At 39.4% G+C, this 27,897-nt stretch overlaps 1 protein-coding gene across 6 annotated transcripts in view; it reads left to right on the top strand.

Moving 5' to 3' along the window:
* Positions 1 to 22,002: 22,002 nt before the first annotated feature.
* The window catches only part of LOC149172676 (25S rRNA (uridine-N(3))-methyltransferase-like), a 43,554-nt gene continuing 37,659 nt past the window's right edge, over positions 22,003 to 27,897 (top strand). For 4 of the 6 annotated variants that reach the window (XM_089427767.1, XM_089427770.1, XM_089427771.1 and 1 more), the window contains exon 1: positions 22,003 to 22,245. In XM_089427767.1, coding sequence (XP_089283893.1) covers positions 22,068 to 22,245 — 178 coding nt within the window. In that variant the 5' untranslated portion in view covers positions 22,003 to 22,067. The remainder of the gene's footprint in view (positions 22,246 to 27,897) is intronic. The other 2 variants (XM_089427769.1, XM_089427768.1) reach the window with 1 other exon arrangement.

The raw sequence follows: 27,897 nt of genomic DNA, 5'->3' as shown, positions 1-27,897 counted from the left end.
CAACAGATCTATTGAAGGTTGACTTATCTCTCCTTTGAATGAGATTTTGAAGGCTACTTTAAAAAGGTTTTACTAAGAAAAAAAGTTTGAGTTCTTTGACTATTTGACTAAGCCTTTTGGAGGTTAACTTTACCATTGATCGGAACTGGTTAGGGTTGTTGTTGCTGCCATTGAATTTGACCAAAATTTGTAGATTTAAATTTTAACCAAATTTGACATTTTGGGCTCATCTTTGATTGGATATTATATTGGCATTTGGGATAGTGAAAACTTTGACCTTTGACTCTTTGTTGATGAACTTGAACATTGTATCTCTTTGTTGAATATTTGATGACAATCTAATAGAAGAAGAATTTGAAAAGGGTTTTCTCCCTTGTGGGGTTTTTCCTTGGTATTTGACCAAACTACTATTTTTCTATTGTTCTTGGCTATCTTCTATTGTGAATTTGATTTAATGTTCTATCTACAATTGGTTATTGTTATTGGAAGATTGAGTTTGATTGGATATTGATTGTTAATTGAAGAAGAATTAGAATAAGTGATTGTGTTAAGCATAGAACACTGGAAAATTAACATGAGATAGGTACTTATAGTAAACATTCCTTCAATGATGATCCGGATTTAAATAGGAACGCAAAAAATTACAGAGATAACCATAAACACAGATATGCAGTGGAAATAATACTTCATTTCATTAATGTAAAATACTGAAATATGCTTACAAACAGTAATGGAAATAAACTAGCTAGGGCGATGGTAGCTTATCTCTGAGAAGAGATGTGGTGGCTACATGCCTCTAAACTGTGTTACAATGAGGCTCGAAGGCCTATTTATTGTTGAGAAACAATGGAAAACCCTTAACATTCCAAAACCTAACCCTAGAAGATGAAACGCCAAACTGTGGGCCCCGTTTGGGTAAATTGGTACACCAACTTCCCGGGGTCATAACTTTGGCATACGATCTCCGTTTGACGCGTACAATAGCTCGTTAGAAAGATCTATCCAAGCAAAACCAATTTGGGAGGCGACATCGGTCCATGGACCCATGTTGCCCCAGATTTCCCAAAAAACGTCGCTTAGGGCCTCAAAACGGCTCCGGAAGTTCAGGACCCGAAAAACTGCTAAAAATAGTAAGTTGTGCCACAATTAAGGAAACTGAAAATGCTGAGAGAAACAATGGTGGGGGTCCAGGTGGACTTGGGGCCACCAATATCCACTTGGATCATTCCTCCCCCCTTAGGAAGCAATGGTCCCCATTACGTTGAGTTCCTCCATGAGATGAGGAAACTTTTGCTGAACTTGTTCCCTGGTGAGCCACTTGCCCTGGTGCAGGAGTTGGCCTGCTTTGACAACTCGATACAGTTGGATATTCTGTTGGCGAGTGTTCTTGATCTGTGTGTCCATGATTCGATCAGTTGCAGCTTGTTCCATGCAATCCGGATTTAATTCTGTGGGTGTGAGCTGTTCTGCAATGTTGGATGTGTCTAGCAATGGTGGAAAGTATGGCCGAAGGCGGTCCACATTGAACACTGGGTGCAGGCCAAGGAATGGGGGAATGCTGAGCTCAAATGCATTGTCTCCCATAGCCTTAGTAATGGTGTAAGGACCATATCGGAGTGGTCTCAGTTTCCGATAGGCTCCAGTAAGGCGTTCCTTTTGCAAATGCAACCAGAATTTGTTGCCCACCTGAAACTTGTGTGGCACCCAATGTTGATCATGTCGCTGCTTGTACTTGGCATTTGATTTCTCTAGAATTTCATGGACCTACTAGCGAATATGTTGGATGCACTCAATGAATTTGGTGGCCTTATCTATTTCGGATTGGACATGAGCTGAATTTATATGAGTAGCTGCAAGTGGCATGGCCACATCAATGGGGCAGAGTGGCTGGAATCCCAAACCCACCTGAAAAGGGCTATGGCTAGTGGAGCTGTGAAGAGCTCAGTTATAGCTGTGCTGAACATAGGGTAGGCTCTCGTCCCATGTGCGTGGATGCTTTGAGTTATACATGCGTAGAATGTGCACAATAATCCTATTGACAACCCCTGTCTGGCCATCAGTTTGAGGATGGAAGGTTGTGGACTTCGTGAGTTTGGTGTCCAGCATTGACCAGAGACTGGACCAAAATGTGCTGAGGAACCGACTGTCATGATCTGAGATGATAGACTGTGGGATCCCAAAGTGCACCCACACTCGTTCAAAGAAGAGTTTAGCAGTGGCTTCTGCTGTGATATTCTTCTTGCAGGCCGCCATAATGGCCATCTTCGAGAACCTGTCGACGACCACGAAAACACAGTCATTTCCATGCTTAGTGGAAGGAAGGCCTGACATGTAATCCATGGAGATGGATTCCCAAGGTCGACTAGGGGTAGGAAATGGGGTATAGAGGTTGTGCTTCTTGATGGTCGGTTTAGCAATGGCACAGGCAGTACATGATCTGATGTACTTCCCAACATCCTGTCGAAGATTCGGCCAATAGAAATAATTTTGCAGTACTGCCACTGTTTTCTCGACCCGAAAATGCCCAGCAGCCCGACTGTAGTGTGCTTCCCAAATCATCTTGGCACGCTCGCTTGAAGGAACACAAAGGTGACCCAGGTGGCATAACAGGGTATCCTGGAGGTGAAAATCTGGAACATGCCGACCCTCCAAGAGTTTCTGGTATGTGTGGCCGAATTCTTGGTCGATTTTGTAGAGAAGTGGCCAATCAGAGGTCTCGTGCCCATAAGAGTTGAGCACGGTGGTTAACGCCATGATCGGTGGTCGACTAAGGCAATCTGCAACATTATTGGTGCTGCCCTTCTTATACTTGATATTCAAGTGGAACTGTTGCAGGTATGTAGACCACTTCTGATGGCGATCATTCTGCAATTTCCCTTGGGTCTGTATGAACTGCAGGGGTCGGTGATCTGTGTGGATGATCGTTTCCTTCCCCAAAATGTAATGCTTCCATTTTCGACAGGCCTGCACAATGGAATACATCTCTTTATCATAAGTGGGGTACTTCCGAACTGTGTTTGAAAGTGTTTCACTGTGATATGCCACTGGATGTCCATGTTGAGTAAGGACTGCCCCAATAGCATAGTCAGAGGCATCTGTCTCAACCTCAAATGGTTTTTGTAAATCTGGTAACGCAAGCACTGGTGCAGTGCAGAGGCGATCCTTCAACTCTATGAATGCCTTCTGTTGAGATTCAGACCAAAAGAATTTTGCTTTCGCCCCTCCCTTGGTGACTTGACTCAAGGGCCAAGTAATATGAGAAAACCCCAACACGAACCTGCGGTAGAAGTTGGCAAGACCTAGAAAGCTGCGGAGCTCTGTCAGAGTGGTTGGAGATGGCCAATCTCGAATGACTTGAATCTTGGCTGGATCCACATGCACCCCCTGTTCATCAATGATGTATCCTAGATACTGACCTGGGTCATGCCAAAAGTGCATTTCTCCAAATTGGCACATAGCTTGTGTTGCCACAGTGTTTGGAGAACCTGTCGGATGTGGTGGAGGTGCTCTTCCCAACTCTGGCTGAAGATCAGAATGTCATCCAAGTATACTACTACAAATGAGTTGGTGAATGGCCGCAAGATGTCACCCATTAGCCTCATGAAGGTTGCAGGAGCATTCGTCAATCCGAAAGGCATAACCAACCATTCGAAAAGGCCCTCCTTGGATTTGAAGGCAGTTTTCCACACATCAGAGGGTTCGATTGGTACCTGGTGATATCCTAACTTCAGATCGATCTTGCTGAAATATTTCGCCCCCTTTAGTTGGTCCAGGAGGTCATCAATCCATGGGATCGGGTACCTATTACGGACAGTGATCTTGTTCAGTGCCCGATAGTCAATACAGAGTCTCCACATCCCATCCTTCTTCTGTACCAACACGATCGGGCTCCCATAAGGCGATGAACTTGGACGGATGTGACCTTTCTGCAGGAGCTCCTGAATCTGCCTCTTGATTTCATCGTTCTCCAGAACGGAGCACCGATAAATTGGTCCATTGGGTAGCGGCGCACCTGGGGTCAGATCGATGGAGTGCTTGACTTGACAGTGCAGAGGAACCCCTGCAGGGGAGGTGAAGATGTCCTCGTAATCCTCCACGACCTTGTCCATCTGTAGTTGTCGTGCAGAGGGGCCCTGTCTGGAGGCCGCGACCACCATCTTCTTCTTTCCTTGAGGGCGTATCAGGAAAACAAATTTCCTAGTTTTGGAAATGAGCTTACTGCATTGTTTTGCAGTAATCAAAGAGATGGCGGTAGGTGGTACTACCTCTGGTATCCTGTACAACTTATTTCCCAATGTAATAATAACAGCACGGGGCCTTGATTCATACACAGCATGTCGCTTCCACAAGTATGGTTGTCCTAATAATACATCACAAACTTCAAGGGGAGCAATATCACACAATACCTCATCCGTGAAGGGCTTGATGTTGTATGGAAGGCGACACTGCTCGCTCACGCGAAGATCTCGTCCTTGGTGAAGCCACCCAATGGTGTACGGTTGTGGATGTGCTGTGGTCGGTAAGCCCAACCGCTTCACGATCTCTGCCGAAATGAGGTTCTTTTGGCTCCCGCTATCAACAATGAACTGTAATGGGGAGCCCTTTACCCACATCTAGGAGTGAAAGAGACGCTCCTCCTCCTCTGGATCTTCGGGTTCATTTTTCTGGATCTTGGCGGTTGCAACAGTGGTGTTGGGATCTGCATCAATGACCTGCTTCCCTTTGTCATTCCCCTTATCGTGTTCTGACTCAGAGTCGGAACATGCATCTGATTCTGAAACCTTCAGCTCGGCCACCAGTGACTGCTTGGCCCGACACTCACTTGTGTTGTGAGTGGAGCTCTTATGGAACTCACACCATTTTCCCGTGTCCTTTTTCGGCTTCGCTGCGCTGTTCTTTGCTTGCAGCTTCGGCTGGTTGTCTTGGGTTGCCCCACCTTGGCTTTGTCCTTTGTTTTGTGGTTTAGGGGCACCTTTCCCCTGCTTTGGATTCGCAGATCCAAAGTCTCGCTTCTTTTGTCTAAACTTCTGCTCGACCTTGACGGCATATCGGTATGCTATGCCGAGCGAGGAGATGTTCAAGAATTGTATTTCTTCCTGAATCTACTTGTGCAGGCAGCCACGGTATTTGAGTATCAAATGCTGCTCCAAATCCTTGATACCCAACTTTGTGCGAAGGGTATGGAAAAGATTGGTGAACTCCGGCACGTCTTGGTCCCTTCCTTGCCGCAGCGTGGTCCACTTTATGTATTCATCCTCATAGCTTCCGACAGGGTAGTACTGCTCCTTGATGGCCTCCCGGAATGAATTCCAGGTGGGTGCGGCTGAAAATAGTGAGCTAGTACTTTCATCCTTCTGCTCGCAGTAGGTTTCCCACCAGTCTTTGACGTGGGGGGCTGCTTTGAGAAGAGCGAAAACAATCTTTTCCCGACTCAAAAATTCATGAAAAGAAAAATAACCCTCTAGCAGATTTAACCATTTATCTACGGCATCTGCGTCTATCTAACCCTCGAATATGGGGATTTCAAAATTAACTTGTACCTTAAAGGGCGTGGCATTTCCAGAGTAACTGCTGGAAGCCGATGCGTCGCTTCTGGGTAGCCGCTAAAGGATTTGGGCAAAGCTGTCCATCATCATGTTCCGTTGTCACTCAAGGGCTTCTTCGAGCAAGATTTTGATAGGATCTCCTGCCCCCTCTTCTTTCTGCTCATCCGCCAAGGGAGGCCATCGGGATTTGCAAGGTTGGTCTTGCAAAGGTTTGACCAGTTCAAGCCCTAACTCCTTATATCCCGACCTTGTTGGGGACATGCAAAGAAAAACAGAGAAAAAGCAGACCGCTCTGATACCACTGATCCGGATTTAAACAGGAACGCAACAAATTACAGAGATAACCATAAACACAGATATGCAACGGAAATAATACTTCATTTCATTAATGTAAAATACTGAAATATGCTTACAAACAATAATGGAAATAAACTAGCTAGGGCGATGGTAGCTTATCTCTGAGAAGAGATGTGGTGGCTACATGCCTCTGAACTGTGTTACAATGAGGCTCAAAGGCCTATTTATTGCTGAGAAACAATGGAAAACCCTTAACATTCCAAAACCTAACCCTAGAAGATGAAACGCCAAACTGTGGGCCCCGTTTCGGTAAATTGGTACACCAACTTCCCGGGGTCGTAACTTTGGCATACGATCTTCGTTTGACGCGTACAATAGCTCGTTAGAAAGATCTATCCGAGCACTACCACCTTGAGAGGCAACATCAATCTATGGATCCATGTTGCCCCAGATTTCCCAAAAAACGTCGTTTAGGGCCTCAAAACGGCGCCGGAAGTTCAGGACCCGAAAAATTGCTAAAAATAGTAAGTTGTGCTACAATTAAGGAAACTGAAAATGCTGAGAGAAACAATGGTGGGGGTCTAGGTGGACTTGGCAGGTGGCCACCAATATCCACCTGGATCAAATGATGGGCTATTTAAATTGCGCATCAAGAAAAAAATAGTATCCATATAATATTTCCAACAATATCCCCCAGATTTGACATTCTTTGTCTCCTAACTTTGACATCAATGACAACATAATATTTGACATACTTCAATTGAAAATCCATTAAAAAAATGGTTTTGGATGTTATTGGCTCTATAAATCCAAATTCTAATAGTGTACTCATATATAGTGAAAACCATTGACTATTTTAGAAAATGGCCTGAAGTTGTAGCATTCAAGACTATTGATTCATAACAACTCATTCAATTCTTAAAGGACAATACATTTTCCATATTTGGCATCCCACAAATATTTATAATAGAAAATGATTCTATTTTCATATGATCAAAATTCATAAAGATTTACGAAGAATATATTACATTGAAGGGAAATTCATTTAATTATTATCCACAAGATAATGGTTTAGTTGAATCAACAAACAAATCCTTGATTCAAAATATTGAAAAGATAATCCTAACAAATCAAATGTAATTGCATAAGAAGTTGATGAATGCTTTGTGGGAAGGTGAAATCACTCCCAAAAGAAGCATAGCTCATTCACCTTATACCCTACTGTATGGAAAAGAAGTAAGGCTACCAATATATTTGGATCTTGATGTTTTGGTTATTACAATTAGAATTGAAGATGAAGGGTTAAAACCTATCTAGACATGTTATTATCAATTGATTCAATTGAAGAAAACGAAAAATCCAACTATAAAAATTATATGTAAAAAGAAATAAGCAAATAAAAACCACTCTGATCAAAGCATCACATTGAAATATTTTGAAAAAAACTAGTATTATTATACTACCTACACTAAACAAGTTTATGCCACTTATATCACTTTTGCAAGACATATTAGGTGTTTTCACACTACTTAAGCCACAAAACATGCAATAATTTTAAACATTATATCAGTTAAAATACCACTACAACGACCAAAATAGAAGATTGTGCTCTCATAACAAAATTTTGTTACATTGTTAGAAAATTCAGAGACCTATCAACAAGTCAAGGAGGAAAAAGTCGGGGGCGCTCAACTCTAGCTCTGCAACCTAGGGTTCTGGATCGCCTCTGCAACGGCGCAATCTAATCTTTTTTTCTGACTCCTCTCAACGTTTTTACTCCATACCGGGACAACAGCCTGCGGTTATACTGTACACCACAATGGCATTCCCCCAGGGGGGGGTTTCAATGCCCTCCCCCTCTTCTGAAAGTGATCCTCAAGCAATGAATATGACCGAGCCTCTGGGGCCTGAACAGGATGACAGGGACAAACGGGACCCTCGGATGCAGGAAACGACAAAAGACTCCACTGTGCAGCCTGACAGAAACAATGAAGAACAAGAAGGAAAGTCCAAGCAACAGGAAATGCCAAAGTTTACCTCATCGACATGCAGACCCGTAGCCACTGAAAGACCCAAAATAGAACTTCCCAGCCACAAAATCAATGGTCGGATCCAATACATGAAGGACCATGCGCTCATTGGAAAATTTATTGGATTCTGGCCGACGGAAAAAGCTTTGCAAGGATGGATCTCAGCCAAATGGAAACCCAAGGGACAGGTTACCCTGCAGCTAGGACCAAAAGGGTTTTTCACGGCGATTTTTATCTGCATTGAAGATCGAAATAGGGTCACGAATGAAGGTCCCTAGTTCTTCAACTCTGTTGGACTGTATTTAAGAGCCTGGAGAGAGAGATTCAACCCTGACAAGGAGGATCTCAACTGGGCGCTAGTATGGATTAGGCTATACTCGCTCCCAGCGGAATACTGGGATGAAGAATCACTCAGAGACATAGGTAAGGGGCTGGGAGAGTTTGTCAAAATTGCTGAAGAAACAAAGATGAGTAGATATACCTCCTCTGCCCTCATCTGCATCTTCATGTGCCTGGACAAATCCCTTCCGAAATCGGTAAGTCTCTTCCATGATGACTATGAATGGATTCAACCCTTAGATTTTGAACATGTTCCCTTTCGCTGTCGTAAGTGCCATGCCCTTGGGCATCTGTTCAGGGACTGCCATCTAACTGATAATCCCCAAGCCTCTGAACCCTCAGGCAAGGTGGACCATGAGGGTTTCACCAAGGTTGCAATCCGTAAAAGATCGCACAAAAAACCTTCCTCTAGGAAAAAAACCCCATCAGGAAGTTGCTTCCATCCCCTCCACGAGAAACAGTTTCGAGGTTCTAGCAAATACTTCGGAAGACCCATCCCAGAACTCTGTGCCAATCCCTCAGCCAATCATCCCATCCCCCCCAATCCCTCCTTCAACCTCCTCTCCCAATCCCCTGCCTCCAAAAATATTTAGTGGGACTCCCAAAGCAGCTCCAAAAAACCCTGACTGGAAATCCAAAGAAATGGATGTTGACAGTCCCCAAAGCCAATCCATGCACTTAGCTCTCATCTCAAAGGAAAGCAATCAAGCGCAACACATGGATGAAGAACCGAAAAGCATAGATTTGGGCGGTCTAGACATTTTTGAGCTGGAACAAGTATGCAGAAAGAAGGAGTATGATAAGATCCAAGCGCATCAGCTTAGTACTCTGGAAGTTATCATATCCAGAGCCTATCAACAACAACAATTGGGAATACAGCCGAGAAGTCAATAGGATGGCTGCTTCCTTCCCAAAGACTCCAAAAAACGCGGAAGAAAGATAGATCTCCAGAGAACTATAGCCATAGGGAAAATCCTGGTAGACTCAGGCAAATATGCTAAATTGACAAAGTATTACAAGCCCACTACTAATAGTGAATCATGAAGCTCACTTCATGGAATCTAAGAGGGCTCAATAGCCTCAGGAAACTCAAAATGATTAAAAATATGATAAAGCAGGAATAGCCCCAGATATTCTTTCTGCAGGAAACAAAATGCAACAATAACACTTTGGGAAACATCCTTTCAAAAGCATGGCCGGGTTGTCATTCGGTTGTAGTGGACGCGTCAGTTGCATCTGGAGGATTGGCAATTGCCTGGAATACGCAAGCAATAACGCTTTCAAACTTCCATGCCTCCCATCACATTATTTAGGCAATGTTTCATATAATCGGCACCAACATTCATGGTCATCTCACTAATTTTTATTTTCCACAGGAAGCAGCCAACAAAATTGCTCTTCTAGACACCATAGAAGCACTTAACTCTAATAGAGACCATCCTCTATGGATCATTGGCGGAGACTTCAATATGATCACCAAGTTAGAGGAAAAGAAGGGAGGTCGAGCCAGGCTAGAACAGGAAAATGACCACTTCAAAGATTTTATCCACAACAATAGGCTAATAGATATGCAAACCTCCAATGGAATGCACACTTGGAGCAATCGCAGGGCTAGGTGGCAACAAATTGCTTCAAAACTTGATAGATTCCTCATCTCGGATAACACAGTGCATCTCAGTGGCGACCTCTCAGCATCCATTCTTCCTTTTTCTGGATCCAACCATTGGCCTATCTCTCTCTAGTGGCAACGGCTAGGCGACTCAACCAGACATCCATTCAGATTTGAAGCATTTTGGCTTTCCCATCCCGCCTTCAATGACTTCATGAGATCCACTTGGAACAAGTTTCCTGCGCCAGAGGGATCAAAAATGTTCCTGTTTCAACAGAAACTCAAATTCCTGAAAGCCCAAATCAAACGTCGGAAGAAAGAGACTTTTGGAAACATCTTTCAGGCTCAGCAAGATCTAAACAAAGAAATGAGAGATCTCCAGCAACAGATAATCACAGAAGGACACAAGGATGGGAATTTGGATCAAGAAAGGCACATTCACAATTAATTGGAGGAGAGAAGAAAGCAGGAAGAAATTCTATAGAAGCAGAAATCTAGGATTAGATGGTTGAAAGAAGGCGAAAGAAACACTAAATTCTTCCACATAACTACTATTCAAAGAAGAATTCACAATACCATCTCCTTTATACAAAAGCAAGGAGGGGAAAGAATGGAAAACCATGCAGAGATTGAACAGGAATTCATCAATCACTTCGAGGAGGTCCTATAAGAACCCCATATTGATAGACGACCTGCTATAGAAAATATCACTCAAAATGTGCCAAAAATTATCACAGAAGAACACAACCAACTCCTTCTTCGACCTGTAGCACCTCAGGAGGTGGATCTGGCCATGAATCAGCTTAAGGAGGGAAAAGCACCTGGACCAGATGGTTTCACCACTACTTTCTTCCACTCTTTCTGGGAGCTTATAAAAGAGGAAGTATGGCAAGTGGTGGAGGAATCGCGCACTCTACATTGGCTACTGCCCTTACTTAATTCAACTTTTATCGCCCTCATTCCCAAAGAAGAAAGTACCCTCACTCCGAACAAATTTCGCCCAATCGCTCTTTGCAACGTTATATACAAGGTTATATCCAAAGTCATTGCCAACAGGTTGAAGCCGCTTCTGCCCCTACTCATATCGCTTGAACAATCCGTTACGTTGAAGGGCGTCAAATTTTGGACGGCATCATCCTTACTCATGAAATTATACACTCCCTCAAGAACTCCAAACAGGCAGGTATGATTCTCAAGATTGACCTTTCCAAAGCTTTTGATAAGTTAAGTTGGACTTACATACAAAAAAGGTTACATGCCTTTGGTTTCTCACCAATGTGGGTTCGATGGATTCAGAGTTTAATTTCCACTACCTTCTTTTCAATCCTTATAAATGGCATTCCCTCTCGACCATTCAATTCCTCTAGAGGCATCAGGCAAGGGGATCCCCTATCCCCTTTCCTTTTCGTTCTAATGGTTGAAGGGCTAGGTCGACATATCAAGCAAGCCCTTCTCTCCCAGCATCTCAAAGGAATTTCCATTCACAATTCTCCTGCCACTACCCATCAACAATTCGTTGATGACAACATGCTTTTTGGATACCCATCTGTTCAGGAAGCCTCCATATTTAAATCCCTCCTGAAGGATTTCTCTAAAGCATCAGGAACAAGCATAAATAAAGCCAAATTGCAGATCTTCTTTTTTCACACCCCTCCTATTACTCAACAAGCTATTGCCCGCATTCTAGGCTTCTCCATAGCCTCCTTGCCTTCCAATTACCTAGGCGCCCCCCTTATAGACTTTGCAATCAAGCACGCCTCCTGGCGTATGCTCCTGGAGAAACTTGAATCTCGTCTCACTCTGTGGACTCACAGAACTCTGAACATAGCCAGTATATTAGTGCTAATCAAAGCTGTGCTTCAGGCAATGCCCCTCTATCTCTTCTCAATTCTAGCAGCGCCTAAATGGGTCCTTAAAAGAATCAGAGATCTTCAGCGCAATTTTCTTTGGGGGGCACATGGTACAAATTGCAAATTGGCCCTTGTCAAATGAACTACAGCATGGAAGCCAAAGGAAAAAGGGGGCATAGGACTGCGAGACCCTAATCATAGTAACGAAATCATGGGCGCAAAAAATTGGTGGCAATGGCTCTCTGCACCCAATAAGCCTTAGGCAGCCATTTGGACAGCCAAATATGCCAATCACAGACCAGCGGAGGAGCTTATTTGATTCACACCCTTTGAAAAAGGATCGCTAATTTGGAATGCGGCTAGACAACATTTCTTGTTGATCCAACAACACAGCTTTTGGGAAATTAGAAACGGCAGCACTGCCCGATTCTGGACGGACGCCTAGAATCAGCTTCCAAAGCTCAACAGCATCCTCAGCCTGCTGCCTGGCCAAGAATGGGAGGAGCAACAAAAGGAATCAGTCAAGCAACAGTGGACTCCGGAGATAGAACAAGGGTACAGACAATGGAAGCAAACCGACAGGCTTATCAGAAATGCTGATAACCAGACAAAAGAAATCCTGGAGAGTGAGCTCCAAAAATGTTGAATTAGATACTCCGAAGGCAAATATATCCTGAGATGGGGATATACCCCTAGAGGATCCTTCACTACCAAAGAGGCCTACAAAATCAGATGCCAAGATTCTACGCCTCCGGATCCTATTTGGGGAAGAATCTGGGCTCCGGTACTTGGCCCAAAGTATCCTTATTTCTCTGGCTCACTGGGCACCGAAAGATCTTAACTTGGGACAATTTAAGGAAGAGAAACATTCATGGGCCCTCCATTTGTCCCAACTATCATTCTCAGGAGGAAACGCTTCAACATCTCCTGGACTCCTGTTCTCTGGCCAGCCAACTGTGGGAGAAGACCAGTTTCTGATGCCAAAGAAAATGCCGAGTATCCGAGGACATTATCAACTCCATTCACCTTTGGCACCAAAGCCCTTATAAAAGCACACTTATCAACCATTTATGGAGAATAATACCCGGCCTCCTCCTATGGACAATATGGAAAGAAAGGAACAAGTGTATCTTCAAAGACAAAAGCACTCCTTTAGAAATCATCTGGGCAACCTCTATCACAATCTGAAAGAGACCTTGGCGCTTCACTCTTGCCTTCCAGATGACTTTCCCACGATGGCAAATGAGATAGCCATATGGGAAAATTGGAACGTACAACTCCCTAAAGGCATTCCCACTTGTAAACCTTCAGAAAGCATGAATACCAGAAAGCACTCATGGTGCCCCCCTCCAAGGCATAGATTCGAGCTCAACTTTGATGGAGCTTCTAAGGGTAACCCTGGTAAAGCAGGATTTGGTGGCATTTTCAGAGATCATAAGGGCTCTCCTCTCCTGATTTACCTCGGCAACATTGGATGGGACACGAATAACTCAGCTGAGCTGGAGGGTCTCTGGCAAGGATTACTCCTTTCCCAGCAACATGGTTTCCAGCCTCTGGAGATAGAAGGGGACTCCCTAATCCTCATCAACTTGGCCAACCAGCTTCTCAATGGAGCTCATGCGCACAAAATTGCCAACAGTTGGAGACTTGAAGCCAGGCTGGATGCTATAGAAAAAGCACTCAACACCAACCATGCAATCATATTCAATCATGTTAAACGGGAAGGAAACAAGGTCGCGGATCTACTGGCCAACCTGAGAGTGGAAAATGGGCATTCTCTTCTCACTGGAGCTCTAGACATAATTCAGAATCATGAACAAGAACAGGAATGCAAAATTCTGGTCCAAAAGGATGCAGATCCCCCGAATGCGGGTGTATAGCCAGATGGTTAATGTGATGGGATAGGGTGCGGCGAGGTGGGACGACACCTGCCTGCCCTATACCACATGGATTTTCATCTGATACAGGATAAACAATGGCATTTGGGGATCTTTGGGTGCATTTGTTTCACTTCATGTGGCTTTGATCTGACCAGCTTGTCCTCTGATTTCCCCATCGCCTCCGCATGCTCTGGTTTGCGCTGGGCCTCGGCTCTCTTCAATGTAGTAGTTATGGCGGGTGCAATTCGAGGCAGGACGGAGGGCGATAAATACAGGCTCAGCCTTGGGATTGATTTGAAGCCTCTGGTGCTTTACTGGTCTAGTAATGGTCTATTATGGTCTGTTGCTTTTTTGGTCTGGTTATGCTCGGGCAACCCTCCGTCAACTCCCAAGTTTCTTTTGGAGGCTTCTAGCCCTCATTCGGATGCTCATTTGAATAGCCCGAGCTCTGCAGAGGTGGTTGAGTGGTCTTGTTTTCATAGTGTTGTTGCGGTCTTCGTTATGCCCCGTCTTCGCCATAGAATGAGGAGTCGCAGGGGTACTCCTTGGCGCGTGCCCTCCCGCCCATCCTCCAATTCTCCCTCCCTCTCCAGTGATCTCTCAGCTGGCCATTACCCTCGCACTCGCAGTGGGAGAGGGCGTCTCCATTCCCCCAGCCACTTCCCTCTAGACTCCACGTCGTCTCCCTCTTTTGGCTCAGTGATTTTCACCTTTAATTGTTCCCTGAATCGTCCAAGAATTACTGCTCACATCTCGGTGTTCTTTCATGAAGAAGCCCAGGAGGTAGGAGAGTCCAGATCTCATCAGGAGGGCCCTGCCTATGTCTCTGCACAGAATCATTTTTCTTTGCAGGCTCCGGAGGTCCCAATTCACAACGCCTTGGACGTGGTGATGGACACGACGGCTCCTAGTCCTTCTGAAATTGATGTTGCTCGTGCAAGGGATGATACTGATGTTGCTCGTGCAAGTGCTCTAACTGAGTTCGGCTGGTGCAGAATTGTGGAAGAGCCTCCAGATGCATAGTTCTTTCTCTGTTGCCTCTGTTACTTGTCTCGCGGCCCATAATAGTGGGCAAATTTTGGTTCATGCTGCTAAGTGGGTTCACATCTGCAAGATATGGTTCAATTTGCATGTTTCTTTGAATTTTTGTAAGCTCAGTAAGAGGGTCAATACTTGCTCCCCTACGTGGGATTTGAACACTAGTTTTCGGCTAAGTTCACTGTCATGGGCAGTGTTTCTGATACTCTCTACCGCTCCTACAGGGCAGTTGTTTTTTACTATGGTCTAGATGTAATTTTACCCCTTTAATGTTAATAGAGTAATTTTATTTAGAAAAAAAAAATACCACAACAACATAAAATGTTATTCATGTATGAGTAATCATTAGCCCCAAGTTTATGCCACTTATATGGCTTTTTTCCGACATATTAGGTGTTTTTCCACTACTTAAGCCACAAAACATGCAATAATGTTAAACATTATATCAATTAAAATACACTACAACATAAAATGGTATTCATGTATGAGTAATCATGACCCCTATCCATAAAAGACTTGATCAACATTAGTAAGAAGTGATGTGTCTTCTTACTTGAACCTTGAACAATTTGAACCCAACCCAAATTGTCTCTTCTGCCATCCAACCATCACAACCTTTGTATCCCAACTTTCAAGCATTGCATCTATGTGACGAAATGATTTCTTAAAATAGGACCACCAAACATAGTTAACACTGGGTTTATTAGATAAATGTTCATGTTCAGATGTAGATAAGCATCGTTATGAAATTTGAGATTCTATCTTTCAAGCTTGAAAATAAAAATAAAAAGTAGTTTTGCAAATTATGTTATTAGTTTTCTTTATATTTTAAAGGTGATAACTCATAGTTTCGTTTTGGATCTCGTTCAGCTAACAAAATTCTGATGTCTTTATGACTGATTATTTTTTTAGTAGGTAAGGTTTCAAGGAATTTCTATTATTACATAGTTGAAGTACGAATCATTATAATAAAAGTGAATTAAAATTAAAATTAAAATGAAAGTTTATATCAATTGTATATTTATTTTTGAATAATATTTAATATTTTTTAATTTAAAAAATAAAAGTAATATATATATATATATATATGAATATTTCACTGTATATTTATTTTTAATACTATTTAATATTTTTAATTTAAAAAATAAAAGTAAAATATTATAATTTATATATATAATAATTATGAATACTTTACTATATGAGTATCACTATTAATATTATTAATTTGAAATATATGATAATGTAAAAAGATTACATACTATATTTTTTATATAAAAATAACAATTTAAAAGAAGTGCATTTCTATTTATAACATTGAAAAATAAATTAATAGAGGGTGGAAAGATTATTATGAATTGAAAGTAATTGTAAATCAAAAGATTTTTAGATATAATTAAGTTATATATCTATATATATATATATATATATATATATATATATATATATATATATATATATATTAAAATTTTCATTATTCTTATTATTTTATATGGATATGAGGTTTTAGGCTGCAGTGCTTTTAAAGAGCCATACAAGAAGATCAAATAGATCCAAAGGCCATTTATAACCTACAATGTAAAAATTGAAGGAAATACACTCTATTTTATCCTCCTCATCAAGGCTAGCTTCTCCTGCACTAAGAACATGGTCATGATCATGTGTTTAATGTATAAGAAGAGATTAAACAAGAGGCTTTAAAAAATTGCTTCAAGGTCTAGCTGAAATCACATTCATCTGAAGCAAAGGATGACATAAGGATTTCTAATCTTCACTAGATTGTTTGGGGATAAACGAAGAGATTATTTGGAGAATAAGAATAAGACTAAATATTACTACCTCAAATTTAAAAGGGAAATTGTTGTGTGAAAAGGAGTATGAGCAAAAAAGGAAATGAAGATATTATAAGGAGGTGATCAACCACCATCTTGAAAATCAAAATTATCCTTCTATCTTGAGTAGTGTAAAGAAGAGAATAATCATTTTTAAAATAAGAACAAATTCTTATGAGTTCCATACTTAAACTAAGCAATGGAAAATTCCCAAAATCCTCAAATTATACTCAAATTATGTTCAAATTATATCCAAATTTCAAATGCTTGTCACAATACTAGCATTATTGACCTTTTAAATCAATAAAACTAGGGTGATCTTGGAACTTTTTTTTAATGTGTTTTGAGCATAAAAACAAGCTTGTAAATAATTTCAAGTAATATCCTACCTTTCATAAGGTAGGATAAACCATTTTTAATTTTAGTAAAAAAAAATTTTTGTGAAGTAAATAATTTATGTTGCCTTCAAACCAAAGAGTGCATTTTAAGTTTTTGAATTCTGACTTAGTCTGTCACCAAGAAAATTGGGCCTTAACCATGATTTAAATCTTTTTGAAAGGGAAAAGAAAAATAGTTTGCCTAGAGAATCAAAACCAAAAAACCCAAAATACATATCTTGAACATAAGACTTCCTAGGCCCTGAAGAGATTGAGAAGTAAAAGAATGAAACATAAAACTAAGAATAAGAGACAAAGAGTCAAATTAAAATGAATTATCTGAATCTGTGGCGTTAGCGGGTATAGGATCCTTGATGCTATGCAGAGATCAACTAGAATCAGGAGGAATGCCCAAATGTTTCTCAATACAACACAACTGACTATCCAACACTCTCATTTGTTGATGCCTGTGATCAAAAGCAAGGAGAACATCCTCTCCACTTTTGCTTATGTCCATCATACCCCGCCAAAAGCAAGGAGAACACCCTCTCCACTTTCGCTTATGTCCATCAATACCCCGCCCGGAAGAAACTTAAGATCCCAGTAAATGTCCAATATGTAAATGTATTGATTATATAGTCTCCACATGTGCTCAACATTACCATCCCAATCCGCAACTTCTATGTGAAATTCCATGTCCAGGAGGGTACATCTCTTATTATCTAATTCTCGTTCTTCCTGAGGAAGGTCCCCTTGGATAGGTTGAGGAGTGAGCTCTCAAAACAGTACAGTTGAACTTTTTGCCCTTACTTGTGTCCAACTGCATCCATGTTCCCCTAGGCCTTGGTAGTAAGAAGCCCCATGATGAACCTAATCTCGTTGATGTATCATGTTATCTGTGTTGAGTGAGGAAAGGCCCAAAGTAAGTCAAAGGTTACCACCTGCTCAAGATAGAATCGAGAGAAGAAGGTGAGCTTGTGGGGGATATGATCCTTGTCGGGAGCCTTGTTAGATAAAATAAGCTAGGGCATATTCTTTGAATAACATAGACTAGTAGTTTTGAAATGGGAAAGAGATTTGTCACTACCAAATCCCTCACAAGTTCTTATAGAACCAGCTAACACCAAACACAAGATCAGGAGAAAATTAAGATAATGCATAAAGAGATCAGATTCAAAACTAAGTTTTTGGATGCTGGGAATATTTGTAGGTTGAATGCTAGACCTATCCTTATAAGTCTACCTACATGGAATCCAACTAGAAAATACTCTTTTAAGGTGTGACTAGGGTAGGGAGGCTACCCACATTCATTGGCTAAAAATGATATAGGCAGAGGGAATGGAGGAAATGGTTGGTTCTTGTTGGATTCTCCAGTGAGACCCCTCGTGATTAATTCTTGAACAAATGGAGGTCCAAAATAACACTATTTCAACCTGCTTCAAGAGTATCAACATCACCTCCATGAGGAGGATAAATAATGTGCTTCTGCCATGAGCAGATTACTAAAGTATCGACTCAATACACTTGGTTTGAATCACGTAACTAAATGGAGATCCACCAAACTGGTGGTGTTCCATAAAGTTTTTGAGCTGTGAATTATTGTAATTATCCTCAACTCGAATATATTAAATTATCCCATTATGACCTGTAGTAGGGAACCAATCAAACAAGGTTGGCAAATCCCCTTAGAGCGTGTGAAAATATATTTGTATGTGGTGGATTCCACTGAATAACTCGAGTTGTGAGTGAATTGATATTTATACGAGACATGGGAGAGTTTAGTGGAGATGTTCCTCATGCCTTTCACATGGAAACAATCTAAACCATTATTGGGCTTCGTTGCCATGTCCCCAAGGCATATGGCCGAGTGGAACCATGGTAAATGGGAGTTAGCCCCTAACCCTTTCTCAATTCAAGCAACCCATCCTTGATAATTTGAATAAATATTAACCACCATTATTAAAAAAAGAAATTTAAAATTAAATTTTATATAACTAAAAAATAAATAAATATATTTTTATATCTTTAATTTATTTATTTTAATATTATTACATAAAACACTTCCCATCACTACTAATATGATTAAAGATAAATGTGCCTTCCCAAAAGCCATCTTTAATTTTTATTTTTATCTTTTATACAACACAATAATGTGAAGACTCTTACCTTTTAAGCTAATATAATAATAATAATGTCTTTTATTTTAATATTTACAACATTATTTTAAAAAAGTTGGTGTAATTACTTTTATTCGAATGAATAATGAATATTATTTTCTTAACAATAATTAAATAAACAATATGAAATTTTATTATAATTTTATTATGAAATTAATAATAAGATAATCATTTTAAGTCTTTAGGGTTGGCTTAATTGGTCGAGTCCCCATTGTTAAAGCACCTTTGTTATTGAGAGTTCATGGGTTCAATTCTCTCAACACTCTCGAGGTTAGGTTCTATGGTTGATTTGACGGAAAGTGATCCCTTCGAGTGGATCTTCTTGGTACAAATATTTCTTAGACATAATGACTCATTGATCTCTCGCATTTGTGAACCACATAAAAAATTAAGATAATCATTTAAATATACATAGTCTTATTGTTTGACATTATATATATATATATATATATATATATATATATATATAAAGAGAGAGGGGGCATGCACTTTATATTATCACATCAACGGGTTATATTGTCCAAAAAAAATCCTCTTTGGTCTACATAATGGGAAGTCAAACCAAAAGCTAAGATTTAAAGTCTTGAGGTTATAGAAACCCCTTCTAACTAGAGCATCTAATAGAAAAAAAAGGTTATACATAAGTTGAAGGTAGCAAGAACTAGCATGCCATAGTCTATATGAGAAGAGAGCATTACAAAATATACTATCTAAAAACCAATGATGCATAAAGATTATTGATTTCAATTAACTAATTACAGAGTTTGTTCAGAGTCATTCCACTCAAAAGAGTGAGGGCAGTTAATTGTCCTGTTGATAGGGATGTCTAGCTTATGATCAATCCCTTCAAGTTGCTCCTCCAATTCTGAAAATCTTATGTTGTTTTCCTGTTGTGCGTTGTTGTTGTTAGTGAGGACACAACCTAGAAGTACTTTGGTACACCAATAAGAATTGACAACTTTCATATAGCTTAAGAAGCGTGAGCGGATGGAAGTGCCAATGTTGGGAATCCAATCTCGAGTATCCGCATTGACATGATGCTTATTAGTACGACACCTCTCATGGTGGACCTCACCTTCAATTATCTTGATCTCTCAATGAAGTAGTTCAAGAATCATTTCCTCATATCAAGCCAGGGATTTTAGTGTTTGTGCTTGGGCATGTCGTTACAATGTGAAAACAATGTTGTTATCAGTGGGCCCATAGGGAAAGGAGCATCCCATGCCTTGCTCGTGACGAACGGAAACAAAATGTCCACGTGACATAGTTAAATAGGTGAGAAGATCCATAAGAGCTGACAAATGTTGACACAAGAGTGGGACTCAGGAGCGAGGCAAAAAGCAAAGTGAATAACAAAGGATTGGGAGGGGTAGAGAATGGATGAAACATAGCGAGGCCGGAATGAATTAGAGATGTGGGATGAAAAAGTAGAGCCAAATTCAAACGAATAAACAAAGATGGAAAGGGAGTCACCAAGGATATACCAGGGATGGGAGATCTATTCTGATTATGGTACCCACAAAAGAAAGGTGAGTCCAAAATCCAAAAATGAAGTTATTTAACCTGCTAATATGCATAAAAACTGGGAAAATACAGAACTTGATGACGAAATGACTTAGTCTTGGTGAGGTGAAGCATATAAATAGGTCAACTCCATGGAAACTGAGAAAAGTCGACACGAATTCGTTGGCAAAGAACCAAATAGAACTGGTGAAGTACAACATAACCAAAATTTCCTACCTTGATATGCTCAAAGTTTCCAAATTCGAGGAGATTCATATCGACCAAAATTAGGAGGAGCCTGCTGATATAAGAGATACAAGAGTCCCATCCCAAATCAATTTGATAATTACACTCATTATTTTCCTTGTGATTATTTCGCAAGAAGTGTTAGTAGGGAGAACCAAGGAGTTCACAAGAACTATCATGTTGCAAAGAGCTTTACCAACCACAACCCTTCGTAATAAAAGCCACTTGTGCGGCATGATGCTCTGTGTTTTCATCCACCAACGTTTATGCTTAGACCATAAACTTGTGTGATGCAACGAGATGATCTGCGAACATGCAAGGTGTCATGTCATCTACATGTCATAATAAATTTTCATTAAAGATAACATTCAATCAAGGCAAGGGAATCCCATTCCATACTCCATAGAAAATCATTTAAAATATAGTATTTATCGTAATATTTCATAAACCCAGATGAGGCATCCCGATCGACCATGCTTGTGTGAGTGAGGACTTTGACCCCAAAATTCTAGATTTAAGTCCTCCCTAAATGAACAATGTAATCATATGTAAATATTATATCAACCTACAATTTTTTTTTCTTTTATAAATTTCATTAAAACAAATTCTACTCCTTCCAAATACCTATAAATCTTACACTATTATAACTATAATATAATATGTCTAATTTTACTCCTTCCAAATACTTATAAATCTTACTCTATTATAACTATAACATAACATATCTAATTTTACTCCTTCCAAATTATAAATCTTACACTATTATAACAAACCTATTATTGTAAAATAGACACCACATCCACCCAAACCTATGGCTGTAGCAAAAAAACATTTATTCCTCATAAATATATTCTCTTAATAATCACCTTTAAAAAGGAAGTCACGTACATCATATTCCACTTCCGTATGAATGCCATCGCTCTCGCTTTAGTGAACTGCGTCTCTTCGATTTAGCAAAAGGCGAGCAGAGGTATCGTTTATGAATTTCGTTGATCGGCCAGGCCGGTCATCTTCGTCTTCGTATACAGTTCTATTCCCGAGATGTAGATTGATTAATTTTTTATTTTTCTAAGTTTAAATTGTATGGGAGTTTGTATAAGAGGAGTTGAGGTTGGAAGTTATTTGGGAGGAATTAAAATAATAGACCAATTATCTAGAAAAACATTTAAATTCTCCTTTTCTTCCTCTGCAAGCCAAAGTTACCACTGCTGCCCGCAGGGGCAGCTTTCCTTCCAAAAGTGAACTAATTAATTATTCTTTCATCCAATAAATTCTCCTTTTCTTCCTCTGCAAGCCAAAGTTACAACTACGGGCAGCAGTGGGAGCTTTCCTTCCAAAATAAATTAATGTTTGATTGCATCTATGTAGTTCAGTTTTCTGCAGGTTGGGTATCTCTCACAGTTGTTGAATTAATTCACAGTTTTGATTGCTGCTGCTCTCATCGGGAATTTGGAATCATCACAACATTGGGTTTCAAAATCCATTGCAGCGAGTGCAAAATGAAGAAGCTTGCAAACAGTCAAGGTGACCAGCTTTACATTTTTAATTTCCTCGTTTCTTTTGGTGTCTACAGTGAGCGTTATAATTAGAGAAACAGAGTGGGGTTTGATCTGATAGTGTGTTTTTCCAAGACAAAAGGCTTGAACACTGCAACAGAAACTGTCCGTGCCAGCCTTTTACCTTGGATAATACACCCAGATCTGATTTTTTCAGAATACTTACAGCTTAAAGATATAATTAGTATGGCTTGATTTCACTTCTGGATTTAGGGGAATGAATTTCCTTTTAAGGAGCAAGTTTTAAAAGTAATTTTTTATTTATATGTGTTAGTAAGGTAGGAAGATCTAGTGTAATATAATTATTTTGAAAATTAAAATTAATCTTTATGTATTTTTCACAATACTGGTTAATTGGGTTTAGTTTTTGAAAATTAAAACAATGTTTATATTGTTTTAACATTTTATTATTATTATTAAATTTGGTTTTTAAAAGCTAAAATTAATGTTTATGTAGCTTTAGTGTTTGTAAATCCCCAAGGGTGAGTTTACGTGGTCTAGAGTTAGATATGAAGTTTTTTGATATTGTTGGTAGTTGTTGATGATATTGTTGGTACTTGTTGATGATCATGGGTTTGACTCTCTTCTTTGATATTGCTGCTAGTTGTTGGTGATCATGGGTTGGACTCTCTTAGATTGCTAGTTGTTGGTGATCATGGGTTGGACTCTCTTAGATTCCCTTTGGGGTTTACTGGTTTATCATCCAAGAAATGTGAGGAAGTACTCTGAGATTTCCCATGATTTCATTCTTAAGTGTAAAAAAAATAAAAAAATAGTCCTTGTTAATTGGGTTTAGTCTTAATGGTGGTGGGATAGAGTGCCCACCAAGGTTATATTCCCATATGTTAAACTCAAAACAAATATATTGTTCTAGCAGTTATGATCTCTATTGTTGAGTAGCTTTATGTTCTCAAGTATCTAGGACTTACCTTAGGCATCATCCTAGAAATTAGGGGAGGTGTTTAAGGGCTTCCCCAAAAATATGTTGCCTAGAAGAAAAAAAAATGAACACTCCCCAAAAATAAAAATAAAAATGGAGAAATGATTTTCCTTCTCTACTTGATTAGTCTTACATAGATTTTAAAAATTCCTTCTTATCAATATGTTTTAGGTTTTCCTTAAAGACTATTTTTTCTTTAAGCTATCAACAATATAAAGATATAACTTGGGGTTAATGATTTCTTTGTACTAAATGATTACCAATACAAGTTTTCTCTTTAGCTTTAGTTAAGATAGCAATGATACTTTCAAAAGAAACCTCCTCCACTATGCCCCAATGGTGAAGTCAAAGAAATCACATCTCTAGTCTAACACATTTTGATCCTCAAGTAACTTTTCTCATAGGTTTAGTAACATAACACTTTTTAAAAATCCTCCACTATCCCCCAATGACGAAGCCAAGACATCACATGCCTAGTGAAACACCTTTTGATCCTCGAGTAACTTTCCTAATAGATTTAATTGTGATAGCACTTTTAATGATATTAATATTTCCAAACACAACCTCCTTTACTATCCCCCAATGGTGAAGCCAACAAATTACATCTGAAAATTTAGGTTTCTTTTCAAAGGCCATAAGTGTTCCTTGATAAAATGATATCATCTACATATAGAAGGGAGGTGATGATTAATCCTCTTATATTCATGCCTACATAATCTCCCTTCCTTTGGCAATCCTTTAACTTGCCAATAAATCTTAGACAAAACTCCTTTAAAAACACTTTGTTTACAAAATTTTATCCTTTTATTAAGGGATTGTAAAAAAATCTTCCAAGAGTTCAAAACTTCACCTCAAATAATAGGTAAACCAATTCTACATCTCCTCAGGAAAAGAGCACAAAAAACTCCAAACCTAGTTGGGTTAGTTGTAGAGATCAATGGAGACACATTGCATTACAAAATAATTATTGAACAAGGAGAGGGTAATAGGAAATAAAGTCCATGAAGCACACAAAAAGATGAAGATACTTGGAGAATAAAACCTGGAAGTCTCTTGTTTAAGTCTAGGGAAAACATTACCGCAAGCAAGTCAAAGCCAAAGCCAGGGAAATTTAAGATCATGCTTAAGAAATCACTTCTAGGAATGGCCAAAAAATCAATTGATTTTCATCCAAGTGGCTCATGATCACTCCACATACCTATATACAAAGGGTCAAGTTAGTCAAATCCTCCTTGGTCGAACATGACTTAGGGCATACTACGAATCATTATTGAAGAAAACAACCTTAAGATCATTGATGAAACATTTGAAAGTGAAATCATTCGAGATATATGGAATCTAGAACTATAAAAAGCAACATGTCTAGATGGATTCACAAACCACTTCTATAGTTCTTGTTAGCAAATCATAAAATCAAACTCAGGTTGTATGATCAATGACTCAAATAATATGGAAAGAATACGGAGAGGGATCAACTCTTCTTCCCACCATATGGGGGTTTTTCAACCAATGTCGATGATGGATACATATTCACCAAGTAAAATGCACTATTATCTTCCTCTCCCTAGAACTTTTGTGCCAATCCAACATTGTTGAGCATACTCTACATTTCCATTAATTTCCTATTCGTTCTTTCTGCAAATCCATTCTGCTGATGAGTATATGGAGTAATTATATGGTGTACTATCCCACGCTATTTGCATAATTTCTCAAACCCTTTCCCTCATAATTCACCTCTTTATCAGTTCTCAACATCTTTATATATGTCTATTTCTTCAAAAGACATTTGAATGCCCAAAACATCTTAAAAACCTTTGATTTATTCTTAAGGAAATATAACCATGTCATTCCAGACACATCATCAATGAAGTTCCATACATAATATATGGACTCACCTAGGGACTCCACTGCTATCAGCACAAATATATCACTATGAATTAACTCCAAAATTCCTTTTTCCCTTAAAATGCCTTATGGAAATCTAACATGAATATATTTCCCATAAACACAATGTTCATAGAAATTAACTTCTAGAGAGTTACTAGGTAGATGTTAGACTATACCTTTGCTTTGCGTAGCTCGAATTCCTTTCTCTCCAATGTGTCCCATTTTTTGATGCTACAACATGGTTTGATTGACTAGATAAGAGGATGACCCATCAACTTATAGGACAACCCCACTACTAAATCAACTTGGGTCACTATGCCATGAAAACTTGTATAATTTCCCAATCCAAACACCTCTTATCAATACCATCACTCCATGTACCATTTTCCATGAATCCTTCTCAAATGCCAATATGCACACGTACATCACCCATTTAACTAATAAATATTATGTTTCTCTCCAAACCTAGAATGTGTAGTACCCACAACAATGTTCTACTCTAGTTGTCCTTTAGCACTAGTCAAACATGACTTTGATCAACTATTATGGTTAATGAGTGCTCCCCCAAGTAGATATATTCACACTCAAAAAAATATTCCATGTGGGGTGTCACATGATATGATGCTCTTGATTCGATCAACCATACCTCATGATCTAATTGTGTGCTCGTTGAAGATAAATACACATCTCCTCTTTCATCCAAAGAAGTTATCATTTCCATCAACTACTCATCAAATCCTTTTCGTTGTTTAACAATATTTGACTTGCAAACTCTTTTATAGTTTCTAACTTTACCACGTTTGCAACATCTTCTTGTCAACTTACTAGGAGACTTAGATATTTCTTTTTATCTTAATCTTCCTTTGGAGAATTTACCTTTACCTATATCCACTAGTTGACCTCTCATTGATAAATCATGTTTAATTTATCCTTTTGTGTTCCTTATCCTCATCTCCTCTCATAATAGAGATGGAAGAACATCATCAAGTGTTATTGTGGTCATATTACTCATGATAGCAATGACTAAAATATCCCATGAGTCCTACAAAGAACACAATAGATGATAGGGGATGCCTTTGCTATTGAGGGGTTTTGATCGAGCCTGTGGTAGACCCTTTTCAATGGGAGATCTACGGGATCAATTCTTGTGGTGAAAGAAGATGGCGAGCACTTGAAAGATATAGATCAAGAAATTTAATGGTCAGAGTTTTGAGTTGTGGAAACTCAAGATGGAGGATCCGCTGGTGGATAAAGATCAGTGGATCGTGGTAGATTCGGGTACTAAATCAACAATAATGTTAGCTGAAGGCCGGGCGAAGTTGGATCAAAAGGAAAAGAGCACAATACGATTATGTGTATCAAATTCAATATTGTTGAATGTATTAGGGGAAGCTTCAACGAAGGCTTTGCGGAACAAGATAGGGACTTTGTACCAATCTAAGTCTCTGGTGAATAAATTGTTCCTATGGAAAAAGTTGTATAACCTGAGGATGAAAGATGGAGACTCGGTGGTAGAGCATCTGAATGCCTTTAATACTGTGGTAAGCCAGTTATTATCTGTTGATATTAAAATTTTAGATGAAGATAAGTGCATCAGTTTGTTGTGTTCTCTACCATATTCATGGGATAGTTTGGTTGTTGCAATAGGTAGCAATGCAACTGCCTTGCAGTTTGATGAAATAGTCTCATTCTTGTTGTCAAAGGAGATGAGATAGAAAAATATGGAGGGCCATAATGGTGATGTGTTGTCTGTATAAGCATGGTCCCAGAACATAAATAAAAATAAGTCCTCGAGTGGGCTATCTAAATTTAGAGAGAGATCTAAATATCTAGGAAAACCTATAAAGGTGTGTTGGAAATGCGGAAAGGAAGGGCACTTCAAAAGGGATTGTAAATCTAAAGCTCCTGAGAAAGGAAAGGGATATGATGTTGCTCCTTCTGTAGAGGCAAAAACTACCTCAGATGAAGGTGGGGATGTGTACTTGGATTCTTCTTCAAGTACACATGTAGATCATGAGGCATGGTTGATTGACTCGGGTGCATCCTTTCACTTCACTCCCCATAGAGAGTGGTTTTGCGAGTATGAGAAATATGATGGTGGTGATGTCTTCTTAGGAGATGACAGGAATGATAGAATTGTTGGTCTTGGAAAATTCAAGTTGAAGTTGCAATGTGGAAGGATTAGAACACCTCTAGGTGTTCTGCATATTCCTGCATTGACCATAAATATGATTTCTGTAAGAAAGTTGGATGATGCAGGTGTAAAAATAGTGTTCGATAAAGATACCTGCAAGATGGTTCGGGGAGCACTGGTATTGATGCAGGGAGTTCAGATTGGAACTTTGTACAAGCTTCAGGGTAGCATTGTTATTAATGGGTGCAACAGTTTTGTGGTTCCTGAAAGTGGAGCAGAAAATCTAGTGGTCTTTGGAGAAAAGACCATGCTATGGCATCAAGGGCCTGGACATATTGGAGAGAAGAGGCTTTGAATACTTCATGGTAATGGTATGGTATAAGGTATGTCTAATTTCTCTCTGGATTTTGATTTATGTGAAAATTTTATATATGGAAAGCAAAATCGGGTGAGTTTCCGCTCTGGTGCTAAGAGGGTGAAACATATATTAGAGCTTATGCATAGTGATGTGTTTGAACCTGTGTCGATTCCATCACCGGGTAAGTATGTGTACTATGTATCATTTATAGATGACTTCTCAAGGAATACATGGATATATTTCCTCAGGAAGAAATATGAATTCTTTGGCAGGTTTAAAGAATTTAAAGCTCTAGTAGAAA

This window comes from Pinus tabuliformis, chromosome 4_2 (assembly GCF_031772625.1).
Source record: "Pinus tabuliformis cultivar Carrire ecotype Pingquan chromosome 4_2, CPIR1, whole genome shotgun sequence".
In the NCBI taxonomy this organism is placed as follows: domain Eukaryota; kingdom Viridiplantae; phylum Streptophyta; class Pinopsida; order Pinales; family Pinaceae; genus Pinus; species Pinus tabuliformis.
Note: the sequence above shows the minus strand (reverse complement) of the source record. Positions and strands in the feature narration are given on the sequence as shown.